Raw genomic sequence first — 22,519 nt, forward strand, 5'->3', positions numbered from 1 at the left:
ATAAAGACAGTCCCCACCAACCCCCAAGAGATGCGGCCAGTTCAGTGGAAGCGGGGGAAGGAGAAGGATGGAAAACGGAAGGGGGAATCAGTTCCCGAAACAAGGAACCGATCGTCGTGAAACGGAAAAAATTATTTATTTATTTATTTATTTATTTATTTATTTATTTATTTATTTATTTATTTATTTATTTATTTATTTAATTTATATCCCGCCTATCTGGTCATGTGAGGACCACTCTAGGCGGCTAACAACATAAAGAAAATACAATAATATATACAAAACCATTTTATATAATAAAGAGAAAATATATACTAAACAAAATGGGGAGCTATAGGAAAAGGGAAAGTTCGTCATCGATTTGCGATCGCAGAATACTCATCGTCAAGCAATTTCATCTTCTAAAGAGGTAATCGTCAAGCGGGCCACCACTGTAATTGAGGACAGACTCCCTTGAGACAGAACACCAGGCGTTTGAAGATGTTGGGACGCTTCTAGGGAGCCTTCGGCTCCATTTGCAGACCAGGAGTGTGTTTGCGATGTGCATGGTTTCGTGGGGGACCTGGGAGCTGGTAGAAAGCTGACCTTTGGGGCTTTGAGAGCAGTCTTGTGGCCTCTGGGAAACATCCTGCATGGAACGAAGGACCTTTCTCCAGGTCCTCAGCCAGGCACAAGCGCAGGTCCTGCATGGCTTCCTCTTATCCAGGGATTCGACCAGGGCGTGAGGCAGGCACAGAGGCCTGGGAAGCTCACTGTGGGCAGCTCTGCTTAGACACTCTGCGCCCAACTCAGTTGGAGGATCTTCTGTTTGCAGCTTTCCATTTTGCCCTCAATCCTTTTCTTGAGGCTGGTCCAGCTCTCGGATGGGCCAATGGGAAGGAGGGAAGGGAGCATCTCTGCAGGGGAAGACACCGTAGGGCAGGCATGGCGGGCCCCTGGGCTTGACAGGTGGGCTTCTGGTCAAGGCACCTGGAGTTCTGGGCTCAGCCGGCAGTGGCCTGGGCTTGGCACATGGGGCCGTGTGGTTTGCCCGCTGGCGGAATAGATGGTAACCATGTCAACATTTCCATTTTCACCTTTCTTTGGAGCTGAAAATAAAAACAACACACAGGTGTAAGAAAGGCAAGGCGCAAGGAGCTGTATAAGGTAAACTACGATGCTTAAAGATGATCACCAGGAGACGCTTTTAAGGTGAAAGGTGGGATAGAAATATTTTAAATAAATTAGAAATAAGAAATCCTGGGGGGGGGGGGATGTGGAGGAAAGAAAAGGACTAGCTGATGGCCGGCGCTCTGCTTTATGGCAGAGGTGGGATTGGAACCAGGGACTTTCTGGTTTTTAGATCAGCCCCTTTGCCAAATCCTACCCAGAGGAAGCTCAACTGGGCATCTTTGCCATGGGGGGGGGGGGAATGACTCCACCAGCTGCTCAAGATGTGGTTTGTTTCAGCAGCCCTTTTTTTACAGCTAACGGGCTGCTGAGCGTTATCTTTTTATACTGCTTTTTTGTTTTCAGTTATGCTTTTAATTTTATTCTGAATAACCAGCTGATCTTGTTCTTTTTAATGGAATTCTTTTTTTTTTTTCAGACATAATTGCAAGCTGCCTTGAGTCTCACTTTGGAGAGAAATGCGGGACAATAGACAGTCGTGAGGTTCCCAAACACTTCCCAAAGGGCTAAAAAGATTCCTAGGAAACTGGAGAGGGAGAATATGAAGCTTTCAATGAAACTGAGGATTACTATCCCAGGAAGACAACATCCTCAGAGTTGCCCTGCGTGCAGTGACGCCAACAGGCATTCCACCCTCTTCAAATCCTTTTTCAGCCGCAACTATCATTGAACAGATGGGAAGGAGTGCTTAATCAACAATATGTGAGACCCAAAGCAAACGAGGAGGAATAGAAAGCTCATGATTCTTCTTTATGGCCTCTGTGAATGCACACAACTGGGTTTAGACTGCGGCTGCGCAGGACTCCTCCTATGGAGGCTGATTCTAACCCCTCTGCTACTCCCCGGCCCGAGGATTCTACCGCCTCCCTCCCGCCCTACCGGCGCCGAAGAGCGTGGGGAAAACATCTAAAAAGCCAGCCCCTTCGGACTTGAAAAAATCCCTTACCTCAACGTTGTCTTGCTCCCAAAAGGACGACGACCTGAAAAAGAAAAAGTTACAGGTTAAGAACAAGCACGACAAGCAATCGGCTAAAAAGGATCGGCACCGAGATATCCCTCCTGTCTCGGCCTCCCTCCCATCGCCTATTCTGGAGGATTCACCTCAGGATCGTGAATCTCCCTCGGAGAACGCTGAACCTCTACCACATCGACAGGCACCGGCTTCGGTCCCTATGCCAAGCTGCTTGCCTTCACCTAGCCAGCTAGAGGACATCATCCACTCTAGCCTGGCTTACAGTCCTGTGTCTACCGGGCGGGCATTAAATATTCATCCATCGCCTTCGGCCTTGAAAGGGCAAGAATCTCCTCCCCATAAGAGAACATCTAGGAGGAAACATGTTTTCCCCGATCGACGTTGACACTCTCATCGGGAGGTAGTAATTCTGCCGTGTTCTTCTTGGCGTCGATCGAAATCTTTGCTCGATGACCCTGTCTATGTTACCATCAACAGAAGGCGATCTTGGCCTTGATGTCAAGAGGAGGACTACTATTTGGATTCCTACTCTGACAACGAGGTTATTCACAGACACAGAAAGATCCACTATGTCTATGCCTCGACATCGTCCTCTTCATCTACCTCTCCACTGAGGCGTCAACATCGGAGATCTTCCAATGCCGAAACCAGGACCCATCAACAAACTAAATGTCATGATGTGGATAAAAGGTCTGGTAGACAGCTTGCTTTCCCGTACCAAAGCATCTACTGTTGCATCGGAGGCTACCAAGCAAAGGGATGCCTCGCAGACCTCGCAAGAGCCTACCAAACACGCTGTTCAAAGATACAAGACTGTCCGAGCACCTCCATCCCCTCCTCCCTCTGAACAGGATGAATCTTTTTCACCACTACCATCTGACCAGGGGCAGGAATTCTTTTCAGAAGATTCAGAGGAGACCCCTGTTGATGGCAGGGCACCAGAACCTGATGCTGGGGACCCTCGTCCATCATCCCCTTCTGAGGACTTCTTCTCATACGCTCAGATGGTCTCCAGGATGGGCAAATGTCTTAAGCTGATGCAAAACAACCTCCTCAACCCAAAGACGACTTCGTCTTTGGAGATATTCTACCAGAACGGGCCTCTCAGTTGAGTTTAGCTTTTATCCTGGCTCTTATAAAACTTGTTAAAGAATCATGGTCCTTACCTCCTGCTTCAGCACAAGTTACCCGCAGGATAGAGAACCAGTACCGAGCACATGGTGAAGAGTCGGATTTCCTCTTAAAACATCCTACCCCCAATTCTATCATCGTTCAATCTAACATTTCAAAGTCAGGAGGTAAGGCCAAGGTTACGCCGACTAAGAAAGAGGGGCGTAAACTGGATGTTCTTCGCCAGAAGCTGTATTCACTTGCCACCTTTCTACTCCGAGTGGCTAATTATCAAGTGGCAATGGGGGCTTACCAAAAGCAGCTTTGGACTAGGGTGCTTCCTGCCCTAGAGGCAGCCCCAGAGGATTCTAGAGCATTATTCCTCAGTGCTTACTCTGAGGCCCTCACAGTAGCCAAAGATCAGCGCTTAGCTTCAAGACACTCTACAGATGTGGCATCTAAATCCATGACTTCAGCTATTGCACTGTGGAGACACGCTCGGTTGCGGTCTTCAGGCATCACTGAAGATGCTCAATCACACATTGAGGACCTTCCCTTTGATGCCACTGGACTCTTTAATGAGAAAACCAATGACAAAATGGAAAATCTACATAAAATTAAGAAGACTGCTAAATCTTACACCATCCAACAGCAACCCAAGTATCAGAGGTACCAATGGTGTAAGCCCTATAAGCAACAGCAATTTCAACCATCATTCTCTCAGGCTTACGGGTTTTCCAAGCAGCACGGAAATCCGAGATCCTCGCAGACTTCTTCAGCGGCCCCCCCCATTGATACTCAAGCCTCTTCACTGCGACGCCATTCTTCCCGTCCACCTGCTAGAAAAACAAAGCGGTACCTTTGACTCAAACATTTCCGTACAGACACGTCTCGCTCCCTTTCTTCAAAACCGGCTATCAACCACAAAAGACACATGGGTTTTAAGTGTAATTCAATTCGGCTATCGGCTGGAGTTTACAGACTATCCACCCCTAGAGCACATCAAGTATACCTCGTTTGCGCCAGCCCTAGAAGAAGAAGAAGTCGCTTCCTTACTTCAAAAACAAGCCATTCAAAAAGTACCAGCTCAAGACATACAGAGCGGCTTCTACTCCCAATACTTTGCAGTGCCAAAGAAAGATGGTAGCATCAGACCCATACTTGCTAACCCTTGATTGAAGGTCTGGCCCAAGTAATGGCAACAGCCCCTTCCTCTGAGCTTACCTGCTCTTGAGCGGTCTTGCTCCCTTTGTAGGCTTGCTCCTGATGGTTTTTTTCTTTTTTCTTCTGGACGTGGTTAGTCTCCTCTTTCTTTTCTTTAAAACTCTGAAGCTCCTCCTGGAGTCCAAGGCAAGACAGAATTTATTTATCATCTTTAATAATCAAGACAGTATTTATTCATCATTAAATTTATCATAAACGGTTGGAGTTTTTGCAAAACCCGCTTTGACTGGCTTTGGCTTGGATGGCTTTTTCTGGGCTGGGGTCACATAGAATTGGTCCAGCACTAACCAATCATTCCTACTCCTCCTTCTGAATTCAAAGAGAGCCCGGCCTCTCTTTGCTCAGTGCTTTTCCTTTTTTATCTGTTGGAAGCAGTGAATTTGTCGATAATCTGTTGCTCAAAGCGCCCCTGTTTGTCAGTTTGCCCTTTGATCCATTCAATTGTACGTAATGAAACCTTAAATTCTTTCTACTATTAATGTCTCAGAGTAAGTTCCTGAAACTGTAAGTGCCAGTTAAGGAGAGAGAGAAAAAAGGAGTTGGTCTACTCTGGGCAACTTAAGGCTATTCTGCTCTGTGGATCTCTCAATTTCTGCTGCGCAGCTGGGAGAGAATTTAATCAAAATGCAAAACTCTGCAACATAAGCCACTAGAGAGGAGAGATCATTCAGTTTCAGTTTCTTTCTAACAGGTGTTTTCCAAAACCCCAGATTTCCTTCCTATCTAGGAGACAGAGAAGGTGAGAGGAAAGGCGTGTGAATCCATGAGAAACCAGACAATGCAAAGTCTTCCTTCCAAGTTTAGAGCTTGGAGGGCATAATTCTTAAAAGCCTAGGTTTGAACCTCTGGGGATTCAAGCACCTTGGCGAAGAATTAGGGTTGCCACTTCATTTTTCTGTCATGCATCACTTCCAAAAAAACATATGGGTTTCATGAACCTGGGCAAAGGCAGGATCTCTTTAATTTGGCAACTGCAAATGGAGGCTAATTCAAGTTTGGTTCAAAAGATTTCCCCCCAACCTCTGACTCTGCAGCCAAATGCTTAAACCACTGACCTGTCCAGCCAGCTGTAGCTAACTAGGGCAGAACCATACTAGGAAATGCAGTTACTGTCCTGAGGAGAATTGATTTCTTAAGAGAGAAAAGACCTTTATTGATCCTACCATGCCTGTCATGGTAAAAGAAAAACCCCAGAAAAATTTTTTTTCACATGCATTGCCAGAATTGACCATTGGAGGGTGCCAGTGACCATCCTATGTATTCTTCATGAACAACTATTAATTGCACGGTCTCTAGCTCACTCTAGTGACCAGCTCTGGTAATACACATGAAAATATTTTTCTGGATTTTTTCTTTTAATATTTTTAATATTTTCAGACCATCGATAATTGAAACTGTGGATGCAGATCCCATAGATAGAGAGGTCCTACTGTATCCATAGCAGGAAACATGCATTTTCTGGAGTGTATAATTTGCTCCTCTTATCTAAGCCTCGCCTTGGTTCTCCCCACCCAATTTTGTCTACTGCTCTTGTTAGAAGAACTCTCAGGAAGTGTTCGCAGAGAGCTGCACAGAGCTGGTAGGGACCTTGTGTGATTCCAGAGGTCAATTTAAGCCACTCGAGTGTTCAAGAGCCCTCTCCAATTCCCTGGTCTTGTGAACAGCAAACTCCACCAAGCTCCTTTTATACTTACGGTTTCGTCATCACTTGAGGGAACGTGAATGCTCACGTTGTCGATCTCAGTCAGGGAGACGGGTCGGGGTTGGACATTGCAGGCGGGCGGGTGGCAGAGGAGGTGGATGAGTTTGCGCCAGCGCTCAAACTCCTCGTCTCTCTCCTCGGTGCAAGGGTGAAGCATTAGATAATACGACTGACCATTGATCAGGTGGATTTTAATAATCTGCTTCTCCCGGTCATGGATGGACAGCCGGACACTTCTCAAAGGAATGAGCCTGCAGTGGCAACACAGGAAAGCAAAAAATAAAAAATGGGCTGCGTATATGCAACCCCATAGCGCTGAAAGCACTCTCTGGGTGGTTCACAATTTTATTATGAAGGCTACACACTGTCCCCCTCCTGACCTTGCAGGGTACTCAATTTTATTGACCTTGAAAGGATGGAAGGCTGAGTAAGCCTTGAACCGTCTACCTGGGATTGAACCCAAACGATGAGCAGAGTTTTAGCTGCAGTCCTGCAGTTTAGCCACTGTGCCACAAGGATCCCTCAGAGAAGGAAACATGGTTCCTGTTTTTTTTTTTAACTCTCCCTTGTCTTTTCTAAATCTAATGCAGATTGGTGGTTGTAGGCTTCCTTTCTACTTCCTCTGAAGTTATTTATTTCCTGATTCTTCTTGCCAAAACACTACTTCTTTTAAACACATTAGTAAGCAGCCATCTTTCAAGAAAGCCACAGACTTGAATTCAGGTCCTCAGGACAGGTCTACTGGTTGAGATCAACCCGATGGGCAGGGATGAAGAGGGCCCAGGACTGGAGGGGACAGAACCGAGTGCTTAATTCACACGATCAAGATTCAGCAAGCGAAACTCATCCCGCGTGCTAGACAATCCCACCATCTGGTTGGCGTAGCTGCTTGGCCCAGCGGTGGCCAACCGGAGCGAAACGGCCCTCAACGTACCCCCTACGGACCAATCACATCCAGCAGTCTAGGATCTTTCTTTTTTACTGCTTGCAAGAAGGCTGTGAAGAGACTGAACAATCTCGACGGGGGGGGGGAATGCTTTGAGAATCCAGTGGAGGCGGGAAAGAAATGCTTCTTTGTCATCATCACTACTTCCACCACCACAGAGCAGGCTGGCTAATGGTCCCTAACCCTGTGTAACTTATAACTTTGAATTTGTAAACTGCTTAGAGTAGTGCATGCACTAATGGGTGGTATACACAACAAAGAAAGGAAGGAAGGAAGGAAGGAAGGAAGGAAGGAAGGAAGGAAGGAAGGAAGGAAGGAAGGAAGGAAGGAAGGAAGGAAGGAAGGAAGGAAGGAAGGAAGGAAGGAAGGAAGGAAGGAACAAAGGAACAAAGGAACAAAGGAAGAAAAGAAAGAAGGAAGGAATGAAGGGAGAAGGGAGGAAGGAAGGAAGGAAGGAAGGAAGGAAGGAAGGAAGGAAGGAAGGAAGGAAGGAAGGAAGGAAGGAAGGAAGGAGGAAAAAAGGTAGAAAAGAAAGAATGAAGAAGGAAGGAAGGAAAGAAGGAAAGAAGGAAGGAAGGAATGTATAGAGTCTTCCAGAATCTGTATTCCAACCACTTCCCCCTTTCTCTTTATTGTCTGCTTAAGTGCCAGGGAAGTTGGTGCAGGGCAGCGATCCTGTCCATTCTCTCAATCAGTATTTGATTTCCACTACAAGGTGGAATGTCAACACATATTCCAACCGTGTCAACAGGAAAAATCCTCACAGCCCTCGGGGACCTCATTCCTGTTCAGAGGCAGATCCTCTTAAACCCGAACCTTTGTAGAACGAGATCTCACCAGACCACCGGGACTGATGTAAGTCGTCTCCCTTTCCGATTGTCCCAAGGGTAAAGATCATGTTGATCGCATGTGACTGCTCGATGCGTTGGGCGGCTGGCAAGGACCTACGGATATCGTAGAGCCCACGCACCCCAAAGCTGCTCCAGAAATGGCATCCTCAGCCCCTGAGCTACCCAACCTGTTGTGAGAATCTCTAGTTGAGAAACCTGAGAAACCCACCCCAGGTATAGACTCTCTAGGACTCACCTGAACAGGGATCCGGAAGAGGGAGATGGAATCCTGGTAGATCAAGGGCTCCCCATCTTGGGCCATCCCGATGTTCTTGGACTGTCACACCCAGAAGCTTCCGCCACTGGCCAGGATTTCTGGCTGTTCCAGTTCAAGAACATCGGGACGACCCAAGATTGGGAACCATGTTGTAGGTGACGTTGGCTACCCTCCTGCCTCTTGGGGCTCTATCAAAACCCAGGGGGGCACCGCTCAGATAGTCCCGCTTGCTTTTCCCAGCCGATTCTCAGTGATGGCACACCTGGTTGCCTTTTTCACTCAGAAATGATAAAATGATGGAGTTGTTCTTCGCCTCATATTAATCACGACCACCAAGAGACCTGAAGGAATTCTGATTAGGGCAACGTACGTACTTGGGGAGCTGAGGACCAGGTGTGGAAACGGATGCTAACTCTCTCTCTTCACATCTCTTAGACTGTTGTTTAGACCCTCTTGTGCTGTTTTTCCCCCGGCAAACAACCTTAACTGTGGAAGCCCCATCATCATCATCATCATCATCATCATCATCATCATCATCATCATCATCATCATCATCATCATCATCATCATCTCCTCTCCAAATATCTCCCCCCCTCAAACACATGCCAGTCTCAGGTAGTGAGAGATGCTTCCGGGGAGAGCCGTCCACCAGGGAGATGCTTCTACCCACCGAGGAAGCACAGCCAGCTCCTATAGGCTACCTGACAGGAAATAATCCCACAGCAAAAACAGGAGGAAAGTAAGGAAAGATACACCTTAAGCTAGGACCTCCTCACCTGTCCTTTGTGGCCCTTAAGGGATGTGATGACTTTCTCCATTGCCTCTGTTGCCAGTGGAGACTGTTGTCTCCTCCGTAGCTGCTGTTGGACTCAGTGCTTACCTTGTGAGTATTAGTTCCTCCTTAGGGGGTCCGCAGGAGAGCCGCTTCACCACCGGACGGGCGATGAACATCATGTTGGGCAACGGCAGCTTCATGTCATCGGAAGCAATGCCTATGATGGCCTCGGTGGCCTTGTTGTGGAGGTCCACAGGCTTGCCCTTCTTTGTGACCTGGAAAGAGAGTGGACACCAAGCACAACACTGAGGAGGGTCGAATGAGGTGGGAGAAGCTCTCCATGAACAGAGTGGGGGTGGGCTTGATGATCCACAGGGTCCCTTCCAGTTCTGAGATGATGGCGATAATGCTCAAGGACCCTTCTAGCCCTCCATCTTGTTTCCAGCAAAGGTGGATTCAGAAACAGCTTTATCGCCACCTCTGTTCTATTGTTTGTGAAGGGTGGAGTCGTGGAAGAAAGAAGGTAAGTTCCCGGGAGCTGTCAGGCTGGAATGCCAGCCATGATGCCCAGTTATCTCTTCTCTCTCCTACACTTACCTGCACAAACCTGCCTTCGTACATGGCAAGATTTTGAAATGAAGGATATTCCCTTGCCAGGTGTTTTTGCAGCATTGTTGCCATTTCTTCTTTCTCTGCACTGCAGGATCAAAGCAGACCGACACACAAGGTCAGTAAGTAAAGGCGCTGCTAAAAATTTGCAATGCTTAAAAAAAGTTTAATTAGATTATAATATTAAAAATGAACACTGAACTAAAGGCCTTAAAGCCCATCTCAGGACAACAGCAACAGAAAGAAGCACAAACACTCACGGCTTTCTCCTGGAGCCATCATGACTGGCAGCTGTCAAGCATTTTATCCTTTGATCAGGTTCAGCCTCCAACTGAAGCACAACTGGCCCCTCACCTCATGGCTTTGAACAGTACTGGGGCTGCCAGTACGGTAAAGGTAAAGGTTCCCCTTGACATTTTAGTCCAGTCGTGTCTGACTCTAGGGGGCGGTGCTCATCCCCGTTTCTAAGCCATAGAGCCTTTGTTTGTCCCTAGACAGTTTCTGTGGTCACGTGGCCAGCGTGACTACACGCTGTTACCTTCCCACCGAGGTGGTCCCTATTTATCTACTTGCATTTTTACATGCTTTCGAACTGCTAGGTTGGCAGGAGCCGGGACAAGTGACGGGTGCTCACTCCGTCGCGTGGATTCGATTTTACGATGGCTGGTCTTCTGACCCTGCAGCACAGAGGCTTCTGCGGTTTAACCCACAGCGCCACCACGCCCCTATTACAACACTAGGCAGCTTCAAAAATTTTCCTCAGACATAGGACTTATGCCTATGCTCATGAAATATAAGACAAGAAACCCCCGTATTCCAGAATGAAGAATTTTAATGCTCAGATAGGAAAAAGTGCACAAAGAGATTTTATTGGAAAGTATGGAGTGGGACTATGAAGTGAACTCAAGAGATCATGTGAAGAATCACTGAGCGTTCCCAGACAAGAAATTGTCTCGTTTGAAATCAATTTGGGAAAATGCTTTAAAGACAGAAATTAAAATAGAGGATTGGATAAAAATTTGGAGGATGAGAGCTTTGAGATTAATGCTGGTATGAATAATAGAAAAAAAATAAAATCAGTTTAAGGTGGTACAGTATATGACTCCGGTGAAAATGAATATAATAAGTTCAGATTATTCTAAAGCTTGTTGGAAATGTGATGAAGAAATTGGCACGTATTATCATACGTGGTGGGAGTGTAAACATATTCAGTAATTTTGGAAATTGATTTTTAAGGTAATATGTGATATATTTGGAAAAGATATTGAAGAAACTTACGTATTAGCAGACTTACTAGCAGAGAGGAAAGGGAGACAAAAGAAAATTACAAATTTCTTCTCTCCCACAGAGGAGGGCACTAAAAATACCAATGAAATTACAACAATATCATCATCAGCCCCTAATCTTGACTGGTCAGTTGAGTATCGATGTTCAGCAATAGAAACAATTAAGAAAGATTATGCTCCTGACCTGGCGACAGAGTTAGCAGTTGCAGAAAATGCTTTAGATTCCAGTAGGGTGGAAAAGAAGGGGAAAAAAGGAGGCAGACGATCTTATGTTAAAACAAAGAGATGAACTGGCACAAGGATGCACTCAAACAGAAAAAGAGCCCTTTCCAAAGGCAGTTAAGGCAAGTGCAGAGTCTGACACTAATACTGTACAGTACACTATTCCAGTGGGTAAAAGACATTTCAGAGGAGATGAAGTTAATTAATTTTTTTCCCTCTATGAATCCTATGAGCTATTAATTACTCTAACCAAACTAACTGAGTTAAAAAGGTACCTAACAACAATCAAGATATTGCATTGTTACAGGACAGTTCTGCCAAAGAGGGTAAAAACTCCAAACAGGAAACCAAGAATAGGGCACAAGAAGGATCTCTCCATGGATGTAAAAGTAAAAAAAGAATAAAATTAGCAAAAAATAAGACCACATCATCATTAATTCAAAAGCCCAAGAATATTAAGAATGCAAATAAAACAAGAAAACCATCCCCCCCAAAATGAACTATCATAGCCTGTTCAAACATCTTGAGATGAACTCAAATAAAGAGCAAAAATCTCCCAGACTTAAAAGAAACTCTGAAAATTTAGGTACTGGTGTAGCTTAGACAAATATACATCAATCAGCAATCACCTCTACCATACAGGGTATTAGTGAGGATGGTATAGATGAAGTGGGAAATGACCCCTGGACTGATGTGCTAAAGAGCAATATAGAGAAGAACGCTCAATCAATAATCCAGCTGACAAAGCCTGAAAACAATGCAACATGGAAGCTGAGACTACAGTGACTAGGCGACCCTGCCGTACGACAAAACCGCATGACGATGACTTTTTGCGATCGCTATAGCGATTCGCAAAAGAATCATTCCTATCGGGGAATTCCACTGGATGTCAATGAGGTCTGTGCTTCGTGGACCGTTTATTCGCAAGACGACGATTTTTCTCGAGGATCGTCAGCTTCCTAAAATGGCTGCCCTGTGTTTTATGGACCCATGCTTCACAGGGCAGCCATTTTAACAGCTGATTGGCACTCGCAAAATGGCTTCCCTATGGGCGATCTTTGCTGGACGACCAGGTATTTTCCCCATTGGAACGCATTAAACGGGTTTCAGTGCATTCCAATGGGGAAAGGCTTTACGCATGACGATGATTTCGCTTAATAGCGATTTTCCCAGAACGGATTATCGTCGTCACACTCTAGCTTTCTGTGGATACCCAAAACCTAAAGGTATACTTACACAGAATGAGCGCAAATGGAATCTGATAAATATCTTAGAACCCATAATCCCTGAATTAACCTCCACATCCCAAATTCTTAATGTGGAATATTTGTTCCATAATTATAGCCACGTACAGGCAATTGTAAAATTTAAGGATAGTATAATAACCAGTAGGATTTATGGCAAAAGAAGGGATCTAGCTGTGAGAGGTATAACGGTCGTTAGGTACTTCCAAAATTTAGCACACCCACTACCCCTGATAAGTGAGTATACAAGGAAGACAGAAAGGGAGAAACCAGTCTATGCCCAGGAGAAGCACACTGAGGAAGACCTTATTCAAATTTTAGAAGACCATTCAGAATGATGGGCAAAACACTTACGGTTATACCACAGAAGAATGCAAGGATGATAGCCATGCAACAACAAAAAAGACCATTCCAGGTCTTGCTTGGCCAGAAGAGGAGGCGGAGACGCATCTTGTTGCCTCCTTTAGCAGACTGCAGATTTGTGAGCAGATGTCCAGAGTACACCGACCGGAAGGTCTGGCTGCAGCTTTGAGGAATTTGGGACCGCCCCCAAATACCAACGAAGACCTAGCAGAGCATCAATTGCCCGTACCTGGCGCCCCAGTACTGAGACACAGACTAAGGATAGAGTCAAACCCCCTCTGGAGCCCATGATAACAATAAACAAGCGGAAACACAAAATTCTAACTTGACAGGGCCTGCGAACCATCCTGAGCTGGGTTTGACAGCTGAGGCACCCCTAGATGAAGGCCAGAGAAACTTTCCTGATGCTACTAAGATGAATGGACAAACCTTGCAGCATAAGGATACCACAGCTAGAATCTGCCCCACACAACCTGATAGCTCTCCATGGGATAAAGGGGAGATCTTGAATGCATCGCACAATCATCTCAGAGTTATCTCATGGAACATAGCAGGGGGGACCTCAAAGCAAAAGGATCCCAACTTTCTGGAACATCTGAGGGCTCATGATATAATTTCTATTCGGGAAACATGGTTCACCAAACAAATCAAGCTAAATGGATATGCTGCCTATGATATGCCCGCTGAGACCACCAAAAGGAAAGGCAGACCTAAAGCAGGTCTAGCAATATTGATATCTCCTGCTCTACAGGGATCTGTCAACTGGATCCCCACTTGTGGGAAAATAGCAATAGCCGGGCATATAGTCTTTGGACCTAAGACCCTTCCTTTGCCCTACTCATCTCAGAAAAGCACAAAGCAAGCTTGGGAAGACCTGGGGAATTATATAATAGGACTAGAATGCAAACTCCCTAGAGCTCAGTTACTCATAATGGGGGACTTTAATGCAAAATTAGGCTCAAATAACAGTGTACCCTTTTTATTCTGGTTTATGGGGGACAGTTGACAATGAGATCTTTGTCCCTAGCTATGACAGAATGTCCAAAGATACTAAGGTCAATTATGGTGGCATCTGTATGATCCAATGGTGACTCGTCTTGGGCTTATAATATTAAACGGGAACCCCCACGTTGACAAGCAACCTGAATTCACCTATGTATCAGGACATGGAAGCAGTGCTGTGGATTTTGTGCTAATCGCCCACCCTTTATCTAGAGAGGTCCTGGAATGTTCTGTAGGCCTAAGGCTGGATAGTGACCACCTGCCCCTTAATACTACCCTCCTGCTTTGACAATCCATCCACCGGACTGCAAAACCTCATCTCCAAGATAAATTCCTAAGCATCAGACAAAAGAGAATACACTGGACTGAGGAAACTCACAATAAGCTAGAAAGCTTCTTTGGCTCCGCTCAGGGGGAGAGTCGCTAAAAAAATTCAGTCATAGGAGCCACAAATGCCACTCCTGCCATAAATACTCAGTCCTAATCCATGCGACGAATACGGCCCTAACCTAGTCTAAGCAACCCCTTCCACACGCCTCATTAACGATAAGCGGCCCCAAGTGGTTTGACAGGGAATGTCGTGTTGCTAAAAAACAAATGAGAGAGGTATATAACAACTATAGAAAGGAAAACCTAGACGTATTACCCGCAGAATATTATGATATAAAAAAAAGAAATATAAACAATTGGCTTCCTTCCAAAATGCTGCACCTGGTTCTCATCCTCCCCCCCATCCCATTCCCAGTCCCATCCCTCTTTTGGGAGTCTTTCATCTTCACCACCTCTCTGTGATGCCAAATACCTGGGGGATTTCCTCGATCCGTTCTCCTCTCGATTAAGCACCAAGTGCCAGGCTGGTGAGATTCTCTCCAATATCACACTTTTGCAGAAAGCAGACCTTGTGATTTGACCGATCTGTCGGCTCCTCCTGTAGTCAAGAGACAAGCCGGGTTGTGTGAATGAAACAGGTCCCTGGGGGGGGGGGAGGAGGCTAGGTCCTTCCTGCTCCTGGCTTGTGATGTCATTAAGCCATGCTGGCTACCTCACCCCACTCCAGCACCTGCCTGACTGGGATCTCTGCACCCACCTCCAAGCAAAGACAAAACAAACATACAAACAATAAAGAAGACAAAAAGGTGACACCTTAAAGATTAACTGCTATATTTCAGTTGTAGGAGAGGCAGCCGTGTTAGTCTATGCAAGCATTACAGGTGGGGGGGGGGAAAGGAGGGGAGCCAAAAACATGGTAGTCTCTTAAAGACTAACTTTTATAATTTTTAATATGAGCTTTTGTGGACCAGCTCAGGTTCTGATGAAGGGAACGTGCCCACGAAAGCTCACATGAAAACAACACAAAAGCTACTCTTTAAGGTGCCACTACCACGTTTTTGTCTTTTCCCCTCCCACTTATAATGCTCTATTTTAATGTGAGCTTCCTCCGTGGACCAACTCCACTTCTTCCGACCCGGAGCTGGTCCACCAGCGCTCCCATGGAAACACAGCAGTTCAGTCTTTTAAGGCAGTGGTCCCCAACCTTGGGCCTCCAGATGTTCTTGGACTTCAACACCCAGAAATCCTGGCCAGCAGAGGTGGTGGTGAAGGCTTCTGGGAGTTGTAGTTCAAGAGCATCTGGAGGCCCAAGGTTGGGGACCTCTGTTTTAAGGCACCACAACGTTTGTGTCCTCTTTGTTTTAATTGTGTTTGTTTCTTTTATGTATTTATTTTGTTTCCTTTGCCTGACATGCTAAGCACAGACTCACGGAGGGGTGGTGTCGGGGCTCCCTCTTTCAAAACCACCCTAATCTTCCAAGTCTCTCTGGTCAGTGCCTGCAGAAAGGTTGCCCTCGTCCTCCGTGGCACACCGTTCCCATTTTTACCACTCTGTTTTTATTTTGCTTTTTCTTTCTTTTTTCTTTTTTTCCTTTCCTTTTTTCTTTTTTTGCACTGCAGGATAGACTGTTCTAAATTAGATTTGGCTCAGCTGCCTTGGAGGTGAATGAGAGCCAAGAAGGCAGCGCGCGCGCGCGCGCGCGCACACACACACACACACACACACACACACACACACACGTATATTCTGAGCTACGTCTAATTTAGAAGAGTCTATCCTAGCAGCATGCCATATATATGGCATGCTGCCTTCTCCAGAATATATATATTTAGCAAATATATCCTTGGTCCTGCCTTGGGCTTTGCTTTTATTTCCAATTCCGAGCCCTTTTGGGGAAAGGGGTGGCATGCCAGAGCCTGGCAGTCTTTGATTGCCATGCAAGAAGAAGTGGCGCATGGGTTGCAGAATACACACAGAGATACAGAGCCGGCACCCCTCCCCAGGTTGACAAGGGGTGCTTCTCTCTCCCTCTCCCCCCGCCTGGACCCCTTCCTTCCAGTCAGGGGGGTCCTATCCTGACCAGGTCCTTGTCCCCTTGCACCCTGGGGTCCCCCCACCCCCCTGTTCCGCTCTCCACAGCCCACCCTCCGAGGATGGCATACTTTGTACATCATATGAGAAGACAAAACTCATGGGAAAATGCAACAATGCTAGAAAAAGTGGAAGGTAGTTGGAGAAAGAAGGCCTAGCATGAGAGGGACAGACTCAATAATGAAAGCCTCGGCTGTGGTTTGCAAGATCTGGTCAAACAGGTGATGGTAAGAATAAACATTGATGTCCTGGGTGTCAGTGAACTAAATTGGATGAGAATGGGTGAATTCTATTCAGATGATTATCGTATCTACTATTGTGGGCAAGAATCCCATAGAAGAAATGGAGTAGCCATCATAGTCAACAAAAAAGTGGGGAAAGCTGTAATGGGATACAATCTCAAAAATGATAGAATGATGTCAATACGAATCCAAGGCAGACCTTTCAACATCACAGCAATCCAAGTTTATGCACCAACCACCAATGCTGAGGAGACTGAAATTGAACAATTCTATGAAGACTTACAACACCTTCTAGAATGGACACCAAAGAAAGATGTTCCTGTCATTATAAGGGACTGGAATGCTAAAGTAGGGAGTAAAGAGATAAAAGGAATAATAGGTAAGTTTTGTCTTGGAGTTCAAAATGAAGCAGGGCAAAGGCTAATAGAGTTTTGTCAAGAGAACAAGCTGGTCATCACAAACACTCTTTTCCAACAACACAAGAGGTGACTCTACACATGGAAATCACCAGACGGGCAATACCGTAATCAGATTGATTATATTCCCTGCAGCCAAAGATGGAGAAGCTCTATACAGTCAGCAAAAACAAGACCTGGAGCGGATTGTGGCTCTGATCATCAGCTTCTTACAGCAAAATTCAAGCTTAAACTGAAGAGAGTAGGAAAAACCACTGGGCTAGTCAGGTATAATATAAACCACATCCCTTATGAATACACATTGGAAGTGAAGAACAGATTTAAGGAACTCAGTTTGGTGGACAGAGTGCCTGAAGAACTATGGATGGAGGCTTGTAACATTGTATAGGTGAAAGCAACAAAAACATGCCAAAGAAAAGGAAATGCAAGAAAGCAAAGTGGCTGTCCAGCGAGGCCTTACAAATAGCAGAGAAAAGAAGTGAAACAAAATGCAAGGGAGATAGGGAAAGTTACAGAAAATTGAACGCAGACTTCCAAAGAATAGCAAGGAGAGACAAGAGGGCCTTCTTAAATGAACAGTTCAAAGATATAGAGGAAAAATAGAAAAGGGGAAAAACCAGAGATCTGTTCAAGAAAATTGGAGCTATTAAAGAACATTTTGTCCATGGACATGATAAAGGACAAAAATGGTAATGACCTTACAGAAGCAGAAGACATCAAGAAGAGATGGCAAGAATACACAGAGGAATTATACCAGAAAGATCTGGATGTCCTGGATAATCCAGATATGAAGATAATACCACTCTGATGGCAGAAAGTGAGGAGGAATTAAAGAACCTCTTAATGAGGGTGAAAGAGGAGAGCGCAAAAAAAGGTCTGAAGCTCAACATGAAAAAAACCCCTAAGATCAAGGCCACTGGTCCCCTCACCTCCTGGCAAATAGAAGGGAAAGATATGGAGGCAGTGACAGATTTCATTTCCTTGGGCTCCAGGATCATTGAGAAATTAAAAGAAACCTGCTTCTTGGAAGGAAATCAATGACAAACCTAGACGGCAACTTCAAAAGCAGAGTCATCCCCTTGCCAACAAATGTCCACATAGTCAAGGCTATGGTTTTTCCAGTAGTGATGTATGGAAGCGAGAGCTGGACCATAAAGAAGGTTGACTGCCAAAGAATTAATGCTTTTGAATTGTGGTGCTGGAGGAGACTCTTGAGAGTCCCCTGGACTGCAAGGAGAACAATCCTATCCATTCTGAATGAAATCAACCCTGAGTGCTCACTGGAAGGACAGATCCTGAAGCTGAGGCTTCAATACTTTGGCCATCCCATGAGAAGAGAAGACTCCCTGGAAAAGACCCAGATGTTGGGAAAGTGTGATGGCAAGAGGAGAAGGGGACAACAGAGGATGAGATGGTTGGACTGTGTCCTCAAAGCGACCAACATGAATTTGACCCAACTCCGGGAGGCAGTGGAAGACAGAGGCTGACGTGCTCTGGTCCGCGGGGTCACAAAAAGTTGGACATGACTTAACAACTAAACAATAACAATATTGATTGGTTGATTTGATGTATTTAACACCCATCTGGCAGCCAGGGGCACTCTTTGAACAACAACAGTTCAAAGGTTATTCATGAAATAGAACTTAGTTATGTATATTCTGTATATTCTGTATATTCATGCAATATTTACATTTTGGTAAACTGTTATCCAAGCTGAGATAACATGCACTTTTTCACAGTAAAAATTGTATAAAATGAACAAAGTTCAGGAAAAGACCGTAATCCCACTGCAAATCTATACACAATGAACACATTGACATTTAAGTAAAGACAAAAAATATGTATGCTACATAATGTTGTTCTTTTAAATAAAACAATTTAAGTCATTTTCCAAATATGAGTGATTAGCCTATGGAACTAAAATCTGATACTGTCATTTACCTAATCTGATAGGCTATTATTCTAAATATGAAATCTTTAGCAGATCCTGTCCTTCCTCTCGAAGACAACCTCTCAAGTACAGCGGTGCCTCGACTTACGAATGTCCTGCTAACCATTGGTCGGTGAAGAGGCTGCTTCTGTGCAGCTCTTTCACTTCAGCGGTTAGAGAGTGTGTGATCGGAGGAGGCTTTGGACTGCCTGGTAAGGTAAGGCGCTGCTTTCTGCTTTTCAGAAACTGCCTGTTCTGGGTGGGTTTTGCAGTGTGGGTTTGGGCTGGGTGGTGGGGTTGTTTCTATGCTGTGATGTGTCCTGCAGTGTGTTTTTTTAGTGTGTTTTTAGTGGGAGGGGGGTTCGGCTGGAACGGATTAATCTCATTTCTGATGGGTCTTGCAGTGTGTTTTTTTAGTTCCTGATGAAATGGGTTTGTTTGATTCTGTGCCTGTGTGTGTGTGTTTCTGTGCTTTGATGGCTCTTGCAGTGTGTTTTTTAGTTGGGGGGGGGTTTCAGCTGGAACAGATTAATCGTGTTTCTGATGAGTCTTGCAGTGTGTTTTATAGTTCCTGATGGAATGGGTTTGTTTGATTCCGGGGTTAGGGGGTTGTGTTTCTGTGCTTTGATGGCTCTTGCAGTGTGTTTTTTAGTGTGTTTTTTAAATGGGGGAGGGGTTCGGCCAGAACGGATTAATTGTGTTTTGGTGTATTCCTATGGGAAATGGTGCTTTAGAGTTACTATTTAATTAATTAATTAAATTTTTATCCCACCCATCTAGACCAAGGGTCTACTCTGGGCAGTTACGACCAATATGAGTTACAACCGTCTTCTGGAACAGATTAAGTTCGTAACTCAAGACACCACTGTATATGAAAACTGCTCTCCTGTCTCCTCTCAGTCTTCTTTTTTTCCAAGGTTAAACAGTCTACTTTTCTCAAGGTTCAGTCTTTCCTCATCAAACTCAGTTTTTAGTCCCCTGATCATCCTTGTTGGCCTCTTCTCAACTTAATTCCAGTTTGTTGGCATCCTTCTTAAAGTGCAGTATCTATAACTGGACACAACACTCAAGGGGAGGCCTAACCAGTGCTAAATACAGTGGAACTAGCATCTCGCAGAAGTTGGAGACTATACCTCCGTTAATGCAGCCGAAAATAGCATTGGCCTTTTTTGTAGCCAAGCCTCCTTAAGTCCTTGTCAAGAAGAAAGATGCATCAACATCTCCGTTGAAACTGATAAGAAGTACCTGGACTAGAGATGCTTCCAGGAAGTAGACAAGGCTACCCTCTTCTCGTGTGCAAGGGCTAGTCTTTGAAACTGGCAAAGTATTACACACCTCTCTTGACCAACTACACTACAGTACTACATGCACCTTTGTATGTCCTTTGCAGGGCTTAAAAATAGAAGCAGCCTTGGGAAAGTGGAAATAATGACTGAACATCATCTGGAAACTGATGCTTTTGAAGGTGACAAAAATTCATTTGGAATTTGCTGGGGATGGGTGGAATCCCCTGTTGGCTATCTCACAGTCATTGCTGCTTATATTTAAAACAAACAAACCTGTACATCACGAATAAAAATACACATTAATATCGCTTCTGGCTTGACTCTCAGCACCCAGCCTAATAAGACCACACACCTGGTATCTAGATAGGCAGGACAGAGGCTGCTTCACTTACTTTTAAAAAAATACATTTTATTAGTTTTTAATCTATCTACATTAATTTGTGCTTATCGAACATCGTGTTACAAATTTTGCTTACAATTATTTGTTTTTTTACATCTCAGTGTCTTTCCAGTTATCCCCCAAATTCCAAACATCTTTCAAACATTCAAATCATTCATGTACATATTTTGATATATAATATGGCTACTATCATAACTACTTTCATAGTATACAATATTCTCAAGGTCCTAGAGAAAAATCCACTTTAGGGTTAATTTATCCAGCCAGGCATAAAAAAAGTCAAGGAGCAATAAACAAGTTTCCAAGCCTTAAACAGAAGTGGAGTGCTCAAGGTCAGTGTTCCTAGGCGTTATGCCAAAAGACTTCAAATAGATAAAAGATGAGTCGAGACTTATCTAGTAATAACTTATGAGAAAGTTCTTTAAGATCTATAACGCCAAATTATAATATTCTTAAAGTATTTTAAAAGTATTTGAATGAATAGTTAATATCCCATTAATCTTCAAATTATTTCTTCATATCAACTATCCCTCTCTCCAGATTGTCTGCCGCTAATGATTCATGAGAGTGATAGAAGGTTCTTTTTCCTGAATATAGGAATTGTCTTCTCCAGGGTAATCACAATTAGTTGTAAAAATATATCTCACCCGTAGTAACGTTGATGTTGCAAAGCTTGATGTTGTTTCTTATTAGTCGGCTGCCGACAACTAGCAAGCAAAAATTTGCTTGTTTCTGCCTGTTGGCTGATTAGGGAGTTTCCTGGATCGAACGGGGGTGACCACTGTCTCCCCCGTGATCAACAGGCTTCCCCCCCCAGTTCACCACCTCTCCGGGGTGGTTCTGACACCCTGGGGTGTCCCAAACAGGTCAGAATTCAGCCCAGAGGACAGAGCTCTGACCTCCTGCTGCTGTCTCGTCGCGGCGTCAAGCCAGAAATCTGCTTCACTTTCCTTTTATTTTCCTGAGCAAATGAAGAAGAAAAAAATACAAATGCGATGTAAGCTATGAGCCTTCCGTCACTTTAACCTCCCTCAAGCAAAAACAAGCCATAGAGGTACCCCTTGAGGGCACCGTTGCCTGTGGAGACCTCTGTTGCTACCCTCCGATTGTGACACGCACTCCCCTTGGAGGTCCCATCAGATCCCCCTCTTGCTGGTTTTAGAGAGAAATTTGTGAAAATACATCTTTCCACACTGGGCTTTTAAACTCTTGCACTGAAGTGATTTTTATGACGGGTTGAATTGTTTTGATGGTTGTGATTTTTTTAATGGCTTAATTGATTCAGCTGCTCTTCACCTGTCTGCAATTTGTTTCTAACCACACCAAGCACGATATTTTAACTGGAAAGGCAGGTTTGCATGAAATACACAAATAAATATATTCACACTTTTGGATTTGTTCCATGACTTTATTTATCACCCGAGGTACTTAAACTCCAGAAAATCAGTGTATGCGTGCCAGCATGATGCTGAGATCGCCAGCTAGACTGTTGAGATTGCTAGAGAGACACAAAATGTGTTGAGAATTCATTGAGGGGGAGAGGCTGTAGTCGTCCTGTTAATCATTTAACATGTCAACATATATTTGATGCATGCCCTCTATGTGCAATAGCATCTTAATTATTGGCACAGCTATGTAAAAGAAGAGTCATATTCTTCTAAGGCCTTAGGAATTGACCTCAACAGATGGGAAATCTTCACCTCTGAGCATTCAGCCTGGAGGCAGGCAGTGCATCATGGCCTCTCCCAATTTGGCCTCTCCATTCAGAGCACATGACCATCATCTCTAGGATGCCTAATCAAACTACAGGGCTAGAAGCCCTCGGCAGCCGCCTCACATTGTCCTACAGAAGGGCTGTTCCTCTCTTTACTAATGCCTTGCTCCACAGCGCAAGCCTGTCTCATCTCTGTTAACCACCTCCTTACGGCGAACGACGGAGCCGGTGCTCCACTATGGGCCCAGTGGGGCTGCAGTGAGCTGGGAAACCTCTATTTATTGGATGCAGCTTTGTGTCACTCTACGCTGACTGAGAACCTGTGGCTTTGTGTAGCCTCTTACACTAGAGGAGGCCAATTGAAGCAGCAGAGATT

The 22,519-nt window shown here is 44.8% G+C and overlaps 1 protein-coding gene and 1 long non-coding RNA gene across 3 annotated transcripts in view; both read right to left on the reverse strand.

Annotated features, from left to right (window-relative positions):
• LOC144584822 (uncharacterized) overlaps positions 1–22,519 on the reverse strand; it is a 274,399-nt gene that overhangs the window by 201,079 nt on the left and 50,801 nt on the right. The window lies entirely within an intron of this gene.
• Positions 115–22,256, reverse strand: LOC140703287 (Golgi-associated RAB2 interactor protein 6-like). Of its 2 annotated transcripts, none has more exons than XM_078381902.1 (8): positions 14,536–22,256; positions 9,605–9,704; positions 9,113–9,282; positions 6,172–6,430; positions 4,478–4,591; positions 3,984–4,089; positions 2,117–2,150; positions 115–1,088 (listed from the first exon to the last, which is right to left on the reverse strand). In XM_078381902.1, the coding sequence occupies exons 2-8, from the start codon at positions 9,686–9,688 to the stop codon at positions 1,073–1,075; spliced, it is 783 nt and encodes a 260-aa protein (XP_078238028.1). In that variant the 5' UTR covers positions 9,689–9,704; positions 14,536–22,256; the 3' UTR covers positions 115–1,072. The 2 variants fall into 2 exon arrangements, with proteins under 2 accessions (XP_078238028.1, XP_078238022.1); XM_078381896.1 differs by having other exon boundaries at positions 3,984–4,092.

The sequence above is a fragment of the Pogona vitticeps genome, chromosome 1 (genome assembly GCF_051106095.1).
Source record: "Pogona vitticeps strain Pit_001003342236 chromosome 1, PviZW2.1, whole genome shotgun sequence".
NCBI classification, from domain to species: domain Eukaryota; kingdom Metazoa; phylum Chordata; class Lepidosauria; order Squamata; family Agamidae; genus Pogona; species Pogona vitticeps.